General features: G+C 47.4%; 1 protein-coding gene across 1 annotated transcript; it reads left to right on the top strand.

Moving 5' to 3' along the window:
- Nucleotides 1-9: 9 nt before the first annotated feature.
- LOC107297260 (NADH dehydrogenase [ubiquinone] 1 subunit C2) lies at nt 10-3,373 on the top strand. The gene is made up of 3 exons (XM_015826621.1): nt 10-191; nt 1,507-1,650; nt 3,195-3,373. Exons 1-3 carry the CDS (start codon nt 44-46, stop codon nt 3,242-3,244), a joined length of 342 nt encoding a protein of 113 aa, XP_015682107.1. The 5' UTR covers nt 10-43; the 3' UTR covers nt 3,245-3,373.
- The last annotated feature ends 7,279 nt before the right edge of the window (nt 3,374-10,652 follow it).

The following is a 10,652-nucleotide window of genomic DNA, read 5'->3' as shown; positions in this document are numbered from 1 at the left end:
GAAGGTGTTGCGGGCCGGACCCTCCGCCGCTCCAGCTGTCGCCATGCAGCTCCGCTTCTCCGTCCCCAACGAGGCGCTCTCGCTGCCGCCGCCGCCGCTGCTCACCTTCCCCTCCGTGTGGATGGCGGGCATCTTCTGGATCAGCACCTTGCTGCACAACGGCGTCAACCGCAGGCCCGCCCTGCGCGCCGGTCAGTCGACGGGCCCTTCCGCGTGGTCTCCCGTCCCTCCGCTCTTGGGGGGGGTCCCCGGGCTGCCCATCGAGGCCCCGTCCGGCCCTTCCGCGGACAGGGTCCCCGTCGCTGCTAACCAGCACGCAGAGCTCAAGGAAGCGGGGAGCCGGAAGGGAAGAGTTGCATGCCCATAATCCACAGCCGAGGAGGAGCCAAGAGAAGCCCCATCCGGAGTCAGGGTCGGGAGGATCCCGGTCTGACCTCCGGGGGGGGGGGGACGATCCTCCCGAGTGCTCCCTTCCTGGTGGACCCAAATGGAGAATTTGATTAATGTATTAGGTGGTCCTCTTGCCTCCCTCTTTGGGGGTCAAGGGGCAATTAATGCCTTCATATCTTTCTCCCCCCCACACACACACACAACAGCCCTGCGAAGTAGGACAATCTGTGAGAGAGGGGGGCCAAGGTCACACCAAACGACCTCTATTAGTCTCTTAGCCCAAGCCCTATCCGAGAATAATAACAACAAAACAACTATTATTATTATTATTATTATTATTATTATTATTATTATTATTATTATTATTATTATAGGAAACTCGTGGAAGTCTGGCCTTCAGCCATCAATAGACACAGAGAGATAAACCACATATACCCACCACTCAAAAGAGACAATTATAAAACATTAGAACGAAGAAGACGAGAAGACATTCTCTCCAGCATCCCCCAATCAAATAAATGGGGATTATCATCAGAAAAAAAAAATACCCACTGCAATTAAGGAACCACCAAGGAATAAACTACATTCCCCCCCCCCCCAACACCAACGGGGCAAAATACTATATATAAGGCAGCCACTCATAGTCATTACAACTGATAATATCAGTTGAGTAATGAATGTCTGCAAGCAAACATCCAAGCTCAGGGACAACCAAGGACTTTGCTGTCGTTCTCTTTTTAAAATGACGATTGCTTGCAAAGAGGGTCTGGCATGGGAACTGAATACCAGACAAGCCACAGCAGCCTTAACGTGGGAAGATGGATTTGGGGTGGGGAATGACGGTCTGCCAGTATCCAGGGATGATCTGCCAGGACAGAGCGGAGGAAGGGACCGATCCGATGTGGAATGAGGAGAAGAGGGAAGGAAGGAAGGAGAAAAATGATTGGAGAATAAACACAGCAGATTTAGGTACTCAAGTCCAGACCGAGTTCAGCTTGTCTTCTTCACACCTTTGTAGGCATCATCTTAGTGATAGCCACCTGCTCTATAAGTGCCAATTGGGAATTTCGGGACAGCTTGTTGAACTTGTCCCTTTGCTCTCTTGATCTTTTCCAGGCGTCCACCGTCAAGTCCTGATGGCCACTCTGGGGTTTTGTTTGGGCTACTACATCAAGAGATACTCCAACTACTACTACGCTGAGAGGGACAGGGAGCTTTTCAGTTACATCAAGCACCATCCCGAGGACTTTGTGGAGAAAGGTACTTTGGCGTGAAACACGTTCCAGAAGAACTGCTCAAAGGCTTAAAGGGAAATTAGAGGGGCGGGGAGGAAGCAGCTGTTTTCTAGGGCAGGTGGTGGGACCCCCAGCTGTTCCTCTTGAGTTGCCCACAGCATGAATGAGATAAAGGCCCCCAAATAATTCCTCAAGCGAGTTGTCACAAAGCCTTTATAAATCTACATCAATGCCCTGGGTACCAGCTGCAGCCAGGTAGCCATTGATGAGGCCACTGGAAATTATAGTTCAGCAACAGATGGATTGCTTTGAATTTTCAAGTATGGAGTTAGACCAGTAATGGCAAACCTTTTAGAGACCGAGTGCCCAAACTGCAACCCAAAACCCACTTATTTATCGCCAGGTGCCAGGTGGGTGTGGCCCACTGGGTGGGCATGGCTGTGGTCATGGCAGACTGGGTGGGTGTGGCCAAGCTTGGTATGGTCACCTCAATGTTGCTCATGGGGAGGGACGCCTGTGGGGGCTTGGCAGGGGTGGGGGAGATCCAGGGGTCTCTGGCAGGTGGGGCGGTGGGCAGGAGGCTCGTCCTGCGGGGTGAGGCGAGGCAGGGCGGGGGTGCCATTGTCACAGGGCAAAGTGAGGCAGGGGCCGGGGTGGCTGCTGCCTGACACCATCGGCCCCTGCACACAGAGGCCAGCGAGCGCAGGGGGGTGCTGGGAAGCATCCAGCCATGTGGGACCTCGGCGAGTTAGTAGGCGGCTAGTTGAAGAGGGACGGTTGCCATCTCCGGGGCATGCCGAGCGTGCCCACAGAGAGGGCTCTGAGTGCCGCCTCTGGCACCCGTGCCATAGGTTCGCCACCACTGAGTTAAACAGTTAATTTGTATCTCAGGTAACAAAATCTGGGAATTTGGAGGGAATGGGCAAGTTTACATTGTTGATTCATTCTGGACCCTTGGCAGTCCAGTCTACGTGGACACGTTCATGCATATTCTCTTAGCAACGTTTTTGGAAGTGGTTTGCCGTTCTTCCGAGGACTGAGAGAGAGGGATTGGCCCAGTTGGCTTTCATGCCTGAGGCTGGATTGGAATTCACCGTTTCCTGGCTTCAGAGTCTGAACTGCTGGTTCCAACTGGCTCTCAACAGACTAGTCCCTTTGGTGGACATGCTTGTGAACACCTTTGAACAAGGCTACATCCTGCAGGAGTAAGGACTCGCGCTTTTCCACAGTAAAGTCAAATTTTACTTGGAGGTGACGTTAGACCTCCTTAAGAGAAGCTCTTTGTGCCTCTGCTTGCTTTAGATTCTCTTTAAGGAACTATAAACAAGAGAGTCATCCTTGGCAAAGTATACAGGAAGTTGTCTCAAAGGTGCTTTTTCACGAGGCAACTGGACTTTCTTGAAAGCGAGAAAAAAAAATCCAGTTGTCTCGTGAAAAAGCACCTTTGGGATAACCGTGACCTGGATGACTGAGAATCTCCATATAGATAAAAGGAAATTGGTTCCTTTTCTGTGTCCCCGGTTTATGAATAAGCTTTTTTTCAGCAGAGATCATTTCCTGTTTTGCTAGAGCCTAGAAAAATGAGAGACGTTCTGGAAGACTTCGTCCCAACTCGTTGAAGGCTGCCTGCAGATCCCGTCTTCTCCCAGCTTGTTTTCTCTCGGCGTGTGGAAGTCCTCAAGGCCCAATCGGCTGCTGATAATAAACGTGTATTATATCATTTCTAATTAAAGCTCTATGAAGATCCAGTCTGCCTTTTTCGCTCTGGGTGTACGCCCCAAAACGGGGGAATAGACCCCTTAGGAGATCTGGCATGAATAATATTCAGAATGTTCAGAATCTCTAGTGAAGAGAAGGACCAGGGGAGACATGATAGCAGTGTTCTAATATTTGAGGGGGGTCTCACAAAGAGGAGGGGGTCCAAACTCTTTTCCAAAGCACCTGAAGGCCAGGCAAGAAGTAACAACGGATGGAAACTGATCAAGGAGAGAGTCAACCCGGAAATAAGGAGGAATTTTCTGACAGTGAGAACAATCAACCAATGGAACAGTTTGTCTTCAGAAGTTGTGGGAGCTTCATCACTGGAAGCTTTCAAGAAGAGACCGGACTGCCATCCGTCAGAAATGGTGTAGGGCAGCGGTTCTCAACCTATGGGTCGCGACCCCATTTGGGGTCAATCGACCATTTCACGGGGGTCGCCAAGCAAGGCTGTCCGCCATTTTTTTTTGTCTGCCATTTTTTCCCCCTTTTCCGGTGGGTGCCTTACCTCCCTTGGGCTGGGCCAGCTGGTGGTCGGCTTGCTCCGTCTCTGCTGCTTGCCAGCTACGCCTCGGCCGGCGCAGGGGGCGGAACGACGCATGCATGGCGCTCCCGGGCAGGGAAAGTCCTCGACTTACGACCGGTTGGGTAGTCCTCAACTTACGATCGGTGTAGTCCTCGACTTACGACCGGTTTAGTCCTCGACTTACGACCGGTTTAGTCCTCGACTTACGACCGGTTGGGGGTCGCAGCATTAAAAAGGTTGAGAACCACTGGTGTAGGGTCTCCTGCCTGGGCAGGGGGTTGGACTAGATGACCTACAAGGTCCCTTCCAACTCCTCTATTCTATTCTATTCTATTCTGTATTTCTATCCTATTCTGTATTTCTAATCTATTCTTTATTTTTATTATTTCTATTCTATTCTGTATTTCTATTCTATATTTCTATTCTATTCTGTATTTCTATTCTATTCTGTATTTCTATTCTATTCTGTATTTCTAATCTATTCTATTCTTTATTTCTATTATGTTCTGTTCTATTCTGTATTTCTATTCTATTCTGTATTTCTAATCTATTCTGTAATTCTGTTAATTCTGTTCTGTCCTATGCTATCCCATTCTATTCTATTCTATTCTATTCTATTCATTTACCAGCGCCAAAGTGTGAATTCTCTCAGCCCCAAATTTAGTTAAATGGTTCCCATCCATGGTTACTGATCATGATGTGAGACTAATCACAAAAACAGTTCCTCAGTCACAAAGGTCGGGAGGAGGATGTATAGCTAGAAACAAAGTGGGGTATCCTGCCCCTCTCCTATCGGGTATGATCCTGCCCTCATTTCACAATAGCCCCACTTCCTTTCTTCTTCCCTTCCCTTCCACCCCTGAGAAAAATGCTGCTCCTGGCCAAATGAGGGTCACCTGCCTGGCTCTTAAATATTTTGAGCAGTGCCTTTTGATAACCCTTGAGCTGACTTTCCTAGCTACTGATGGAAGGGAATATTGGTAGATCTGACTCGAACGGTGCGCTGCATGGTGCTCTCTGAGCTTGGTGGTTCTCTTCTAGAGTCCCAGTGTTTCTCAACCTTGACAATTTTAAGGCATGTGGACTTCAGCTCCCAGAATTCCACAGCCAGCATTGCTGGCTGTGGAATTCTGGGAGTTGAAGTCCACATGCCTTAAAATTGTCAAGGTTGAGAAACACTGGTCTAGACCTTTTGTCACCCAAGTATGCAACATAATCTGTGCACTGTTGGAGCTGAACTGCCTGTTCAAGCAGTCCTGCATCTGGACATTTCTTTGCTCCCCTGGGGCTGGGCAGCATACCCCAAACATTTCTCCAAAGCACCCGAAGGCAGGACAAGAAGTAACGGATGGAAAACAATCAAGGAGAGAAGCAACCTAGAACTCAGGAGAAACTTCCTGACAGTGAGGACAGTGAACCAGTGGAACAACCTGCCTCCAGAAGCGGTGAATGCTCCAACACTGGAGGTTTTTAAGAAGAGACTGAACAGCCATTTGTCTGAAATGGTATAGGGCTTCCTGCCTGAGCAGGGGGTTGGACTAGAAGACCTCCAAGATCCCTTCCAACTCTGTTATTCAGTTTCAAACCGGTTTCTCCCTCTCCTCCTCACGCCATTCTCCCGTTCCAGTCAAGGTTTTGGAGTAGGAGAAGGGAGATCTGGGTTCAAGTCCTCCCTCATTGAGTAACTTGGGCCTCCCTCAGCCTAGTTTAGCTCACAAGGTTGTTGTGTGGAAAACTCCTGAGTAGCTGAGCCAATCTGAATGTTCAGTTGACTGAGGTTCATGTTTAATGAATAAAAGATAATAATATAATAAAGTTGGAAGGGACTTTAAAAGGTCATTAGTCCAACCCCCTGCTGTCCAGTCTCTTCTTAAAAACTTCCAGTGTTGGAGCATCCACATCTGGAGGCAGGTAGTTCCACTGGTTAATTGTTTTAACTGTCAGGAAGTTTCTCCTTAGTTCTAGGTTGCTTCTCTTCTCGGTTAGTTTCCATCCGTTGTTTCAACCAACTGTGAAACGTGAACCTCCCTCTCGTCTGTGACTTTCAGAGGCCTCTTGTGCTGAAGCCGTGGCATCTTGGCTGCCTATATTACAAGTCTACCCTCAATCCCGTAAGCGATTAGAGGCAGTTACGGTGATCCAAGGTTACTGGGGAGGGAGGTGGGGTACACATAAGCACTGCCCCTTTTCTACGTGCATCCGTGAAGCTCCCAGCCCCGCAGATCTGGAGGCGAGGTCAGGGTTAGGAAATGGGGATCCTGGAAGCGAAGGGCCGGTGACTTATGACCGGCTTCCGCTTTACGGTCAAGGGTGGGACTGTCTTAAAAATAGAACATAGATTGGAACAGCTCCAGGACGGAGTGAGATCCTCTATTTTTAGAAACTGGGCTGTAAGTGAGGACCTTTGGGTCTGGAGGCCTCCTCCCGAGCTGGGCCTGCCTTTGTCTGGAGAGAGAGAGATGCCAGGGGGATCCTTCGGCTGTACGAAGCCCTTAAGACACAACAGAGCAAAATGCCCAGTCTAAAGTAGAACAGTCTTTTTTCTTCTTCTTTCAGTCCTGGGAATTAATTACTGTTCGGTTCTGGCAACTTTAAGGCTTGTGGACTTCAACTCCCAGAATTCCTCAACCAGCCAAGTTGAAGTCCACAAGTCTTAAAGGTTTGTCACGTTTGGAGACTCCTGATCTATCCTGATCTATCCATCTGCGGTTCAGCTGGGAAAATGTCTCCAGCAGATCTAATAGTTTCTTTCCAGAGAAAGAAAGAAAGAAAGGACAGATTTGTTCTGGGAAGGAAAGATAATTGGGAACGTTTGGAAGCTAAAGAGAATGATGCAGACAGATGTGTTCAATCACGGTGTTCATCCACACTTGATGTAATATCCCAGAATTCCTGAGCCAGCATGGGGGGAACTATGGCCCCTTTATGACTCATGGACTTAAACTCCCAGAATTCCTGAGCCAGCATGGGGGAACTATGGCCCCTTCATGACTGGTGGACTTCAACTCCCAGAATTCCTCAGCTAGCATGGGGAAAACTATGGCCCCTTCATGACTTGCGGACTTCAGCTCCCAGAATTCCTGAGCCAGCATGGGGAAAACTTTGGCCCCTTCATGACTTGTGGACTTCAACTCCCAGAATTCCTCAGCCAGCATGGGGGAACTATGGCCCCTTCATGACTTGTGGACTTCAACTCCCAGAATTCCTCAGCCATCATGAGGGAACTATGGCCCCTTCATGACTTGTGGACTTCAACTCCCAGAATTCCTGAGCCAGCATGGGGGAACTATGGCCCCTTCATGACTTGTGGACTTCAACTCCCAGAATTCCTCAGCCAGCATGGGGGAACTATGGCCCCTTCATGACTTGTGGACTTCAACTCCCAGAATTCCTCAGCCATCATGAGGGAACTATGGCCCCTTCATGACTTGTGGACTTCAACTCCCAGAATTCCTCAGCCAGCATGAGGGAGCTATGGCCCCTTCATGACTTGTGGACCTCAACTCCCAGAATTCCTGAGCCAGCATGGGGGAACTATGGCCCCTTCATGACTTGTGGACCTCAACTCCCAGAATTCCTCAGCCAGCATGGGGGAACTATGGCCCCCTCATGACTTGCGGACTTCAACTCCCTGAATTCCTGAGCCAGCATGGGGGAACTATGGCCCCTTCATGACTTGGGGACTTCAACTCCCAGAATTCCTCAGCCAGCATCCCTGGCTGAGGAATTCTGGGAGTTGAAGTCCACAAGTCATAAAAGGAACAAGTTTGAAGACCCCTGTAATATCCTATAGAGCTTTGAAGAGCAGGACTGCACAACTCCTGATGACTCCTAGGTGGCAGTAACAGGTGAGAATTTTGTCTTGTCTCCTTGGTTCCATCTAGTGGTGACTGAGGGTGCTGCAGCCAGATGTGGTAGTATTAAAATGAGGGAAAGAAATGGCTGTCTTTCCCTCTTCTCCCTCCCCTCAGTGCATTCCTCCCTTGGTCCTACAAAGCTGTTTTAGACTCTGGACTGAATCCCCTGATGCAATTTCCATTACTTCACTTCGGTTCCAGCTTTGCTGCATCATCCAGGTTCTCGTCATCCGGCTAAATCAGGCCCTGGATTTCTGCCCTCAGACCTTGCCCAGATGGGACGGTCCCGGCGTGGCAGGAGCAGGAACGTCGCAAGAAGGTAAACTTGCCGTGAACGACCCACATTTCAGTGGCGTGGCTGTTGCGACACAAGTTGATGCCCTTTTCAGAAAGGGACTGCGCTGCGAAATCCCAGCTTGACAGACTTTGATTCCTAGTTACAGCAGGGTCTATGGAAAAGGATTGGGTTTTCACAGGCTTTAGCACTGTGAGAACACTGCAATTTAAGCCTTCTCCCCCCCCCCCCTTATCTTTGAGAGTAAGCAACAAAATTTCATTTTTAATGTGTGCTAATGTGCCCACAGTAAAAAATGACAATAAATGTTTATCTATCTATCTATCTATCTATCTATCTATCTATCAGCTATCCATCAGCTATATCTATTATATCATCTATCATCTCTATCATCTATCAGCTATCTATATATCTATCATCCATCTATCTCATCTATCTATCATCTATCAATCTATCATCCATCTATCTATCTATCTATCTATCTATCTATCTATCTATCTATCTATCTATCTATCTTTAGAGACTAGCAGAACCTGTCACTTTCAGCTAGGTTTTTTTTAAAAAAAACTGGTCCATTTTAAAGTGAATCATTGGTGAATGAGAGAGAGAGAGACAGACACAGACACAGACAGACAGATGACAGGTAGGATAGATAGATAGATAGATAGATAGATAGATAGATAGATAGATAGATAGATAGATAGATAGATAGATAGATAGAGAATATGTCTGTCTGTCTGTCTGTCTGTTTATGTGCATGTGTGTGCACATATCAAAAAATGTCTAATTAAAAGAAGGACCAGGGGGGACACGATAGTAATGTTCCATTATTTGAGAGATTGCCACAAAGAAGAGGGGGGGTGTCCTTATTTTCCAAAGCACCAGAAGGCAGGACAAGAAACAACGGATGGAAACTAATCAAGGACAGAAGCAACCTGGAATTAAGGAAATTAAACTTCCTAACAAGACAATTAACCAGTGGAACAGCTTGCCACCAGAAGTTGGGGTGCTCCAACACTGGAGTTTTTTTAAGAAGAGATTGGACAGCCATTTGTCTGAAATGGTATAGGGTCTCCTGCTCGAGCAGTGGGTTGGACTAGAAGACCTCCGAGGTCCCTACCAACTCTTATTATTCTATGTTCTATAAAAATTATATATCCTAGTTTTAAACCTCTTATTGGGAGGCATTGAGAGACAACACCCTCATATTCCCCAATCCTCACAGAGAAACTGTCCTTTCATGTTGGGCTTTGCTGGGAATCTAAGAGAGCCAATGGGTTCTGCTGGTTAAAGGGTTGAATTAGCCTCAGTTTGTTCACTTTTGATCATAAAAACCCAATGGAGGTTTGGGGGGTGTCAATCATTCTCTCTCCCCACCCGATCTAACCCACAAGGGCTGTTGCTGGGGGTAGGGATAACACAAAGGGGCATTCCTCACAAGCCAACTTGTGCTCTTGGATAAAAAGTAAAAATATTTTTAAAAAACTAAATTAATAATAGTACTTAAAAGAATTACATGCCTGGGTGCTCCTATTGTCTCGATTATCAAGGATAAGAAAGATGTTGGACCCAGCAGCTATTCAAGGTCCAAATTACTAGAAGAATCATGTTCTAAATGGGAAAAAAAATACCAGCCTTGTACAGCAGGAAATATAGTCCTTTATTCTTTATAAGCAGCGAACAATTTCAAATACGAAAAAAGCAATAATACATAAAGCCTAGAATTAAGGCACAGAAAACGTTTCTGACCGCAGTGCTGAAATGATTCAAGTATAAAGTTTCACAGCCACCAAATAAGTCTCTTGTCTCTCACTCCAGGATGTTGCATCCAAGGCCTTCTTCCCAGGCCGAGGACTCTGCATTGTACAAACACATCCACAGTCAAAATGCAGCTTGCCCTGAAAAATAGGGAGCACACAAGATGTTAACAAGGAGGCTGGAGGTCTAATTTAAGCCAAAGTTTCTCCAAACTCATCCCCCAAAAAGGTAACCTATCCCTTCTAATTTGGGATTCATCCGAGGTTCTGCCTTGGGAGGGCCATCCGCAAGGATGGAGAGTCAAAAACCTCAAGATGTTGGCTTTGATTCTACGGTTGAGGCCACCGTCTTGAACGTCTGCGGAGAATTATGGAAATTTAGTCTTAACTCATACGTTAGGAGATCGTCTTTTGGGGGGAATTGGCCTGGAGCTTTAAGCTCCTTGTGTAGCTACAAGTCAAAGCAAAACCTTTGTTCCTGAATCGCCAAGGAATAATTCAAACACCAATGCCTGCAATTTGAAAATGAATGGCAATATATACAGTAGAGGCGGTTTCTGAGAGCCTTTGAAAATTTGAAAATGTAGCCTTGATTGAGTCTTTTGAGGAAAGGCAATAATTGTTAAATCGTTCTTTCTATGTCAATTCTGCAGAAAGGAGGGAGGGAGGGAGGGAGGGAGGGAGGAAAGTGGATGTATGGACGGATGGACATTGGAGAAGATGGAGGGAGGGAGGGGGGAAGGAAGGAAGGAAGATGGAGAGGGCTGGGAAAGAAGGAAGGAAAGTGGGTGAATAGGTAGACAGAAGAAATGGAGGGAGAGAGGGAGGGAGGGA

The sequence above is a fragment of the Protobothrops mucrosquamatus genome, unplaced genomic scaffold (genome assembly GCF_001527695.2).
Source record: "Protobothrops mucrosquamatus isolate PMUCROS unplaced genomic scaffold, P.Mucros_1.0 scaffold3203, whole genome shotgun sequence".
Classification (NCBI taxonomy): Eukaryota; Metazoa; Chordata; class Lepidosauria; order Squamata; family Viperidae; genus Protobothrops; species Protobothrops mucrosquamatus.
This window is presented reverse-complemented; position numbering and strand designations above follow the sequence as displayed.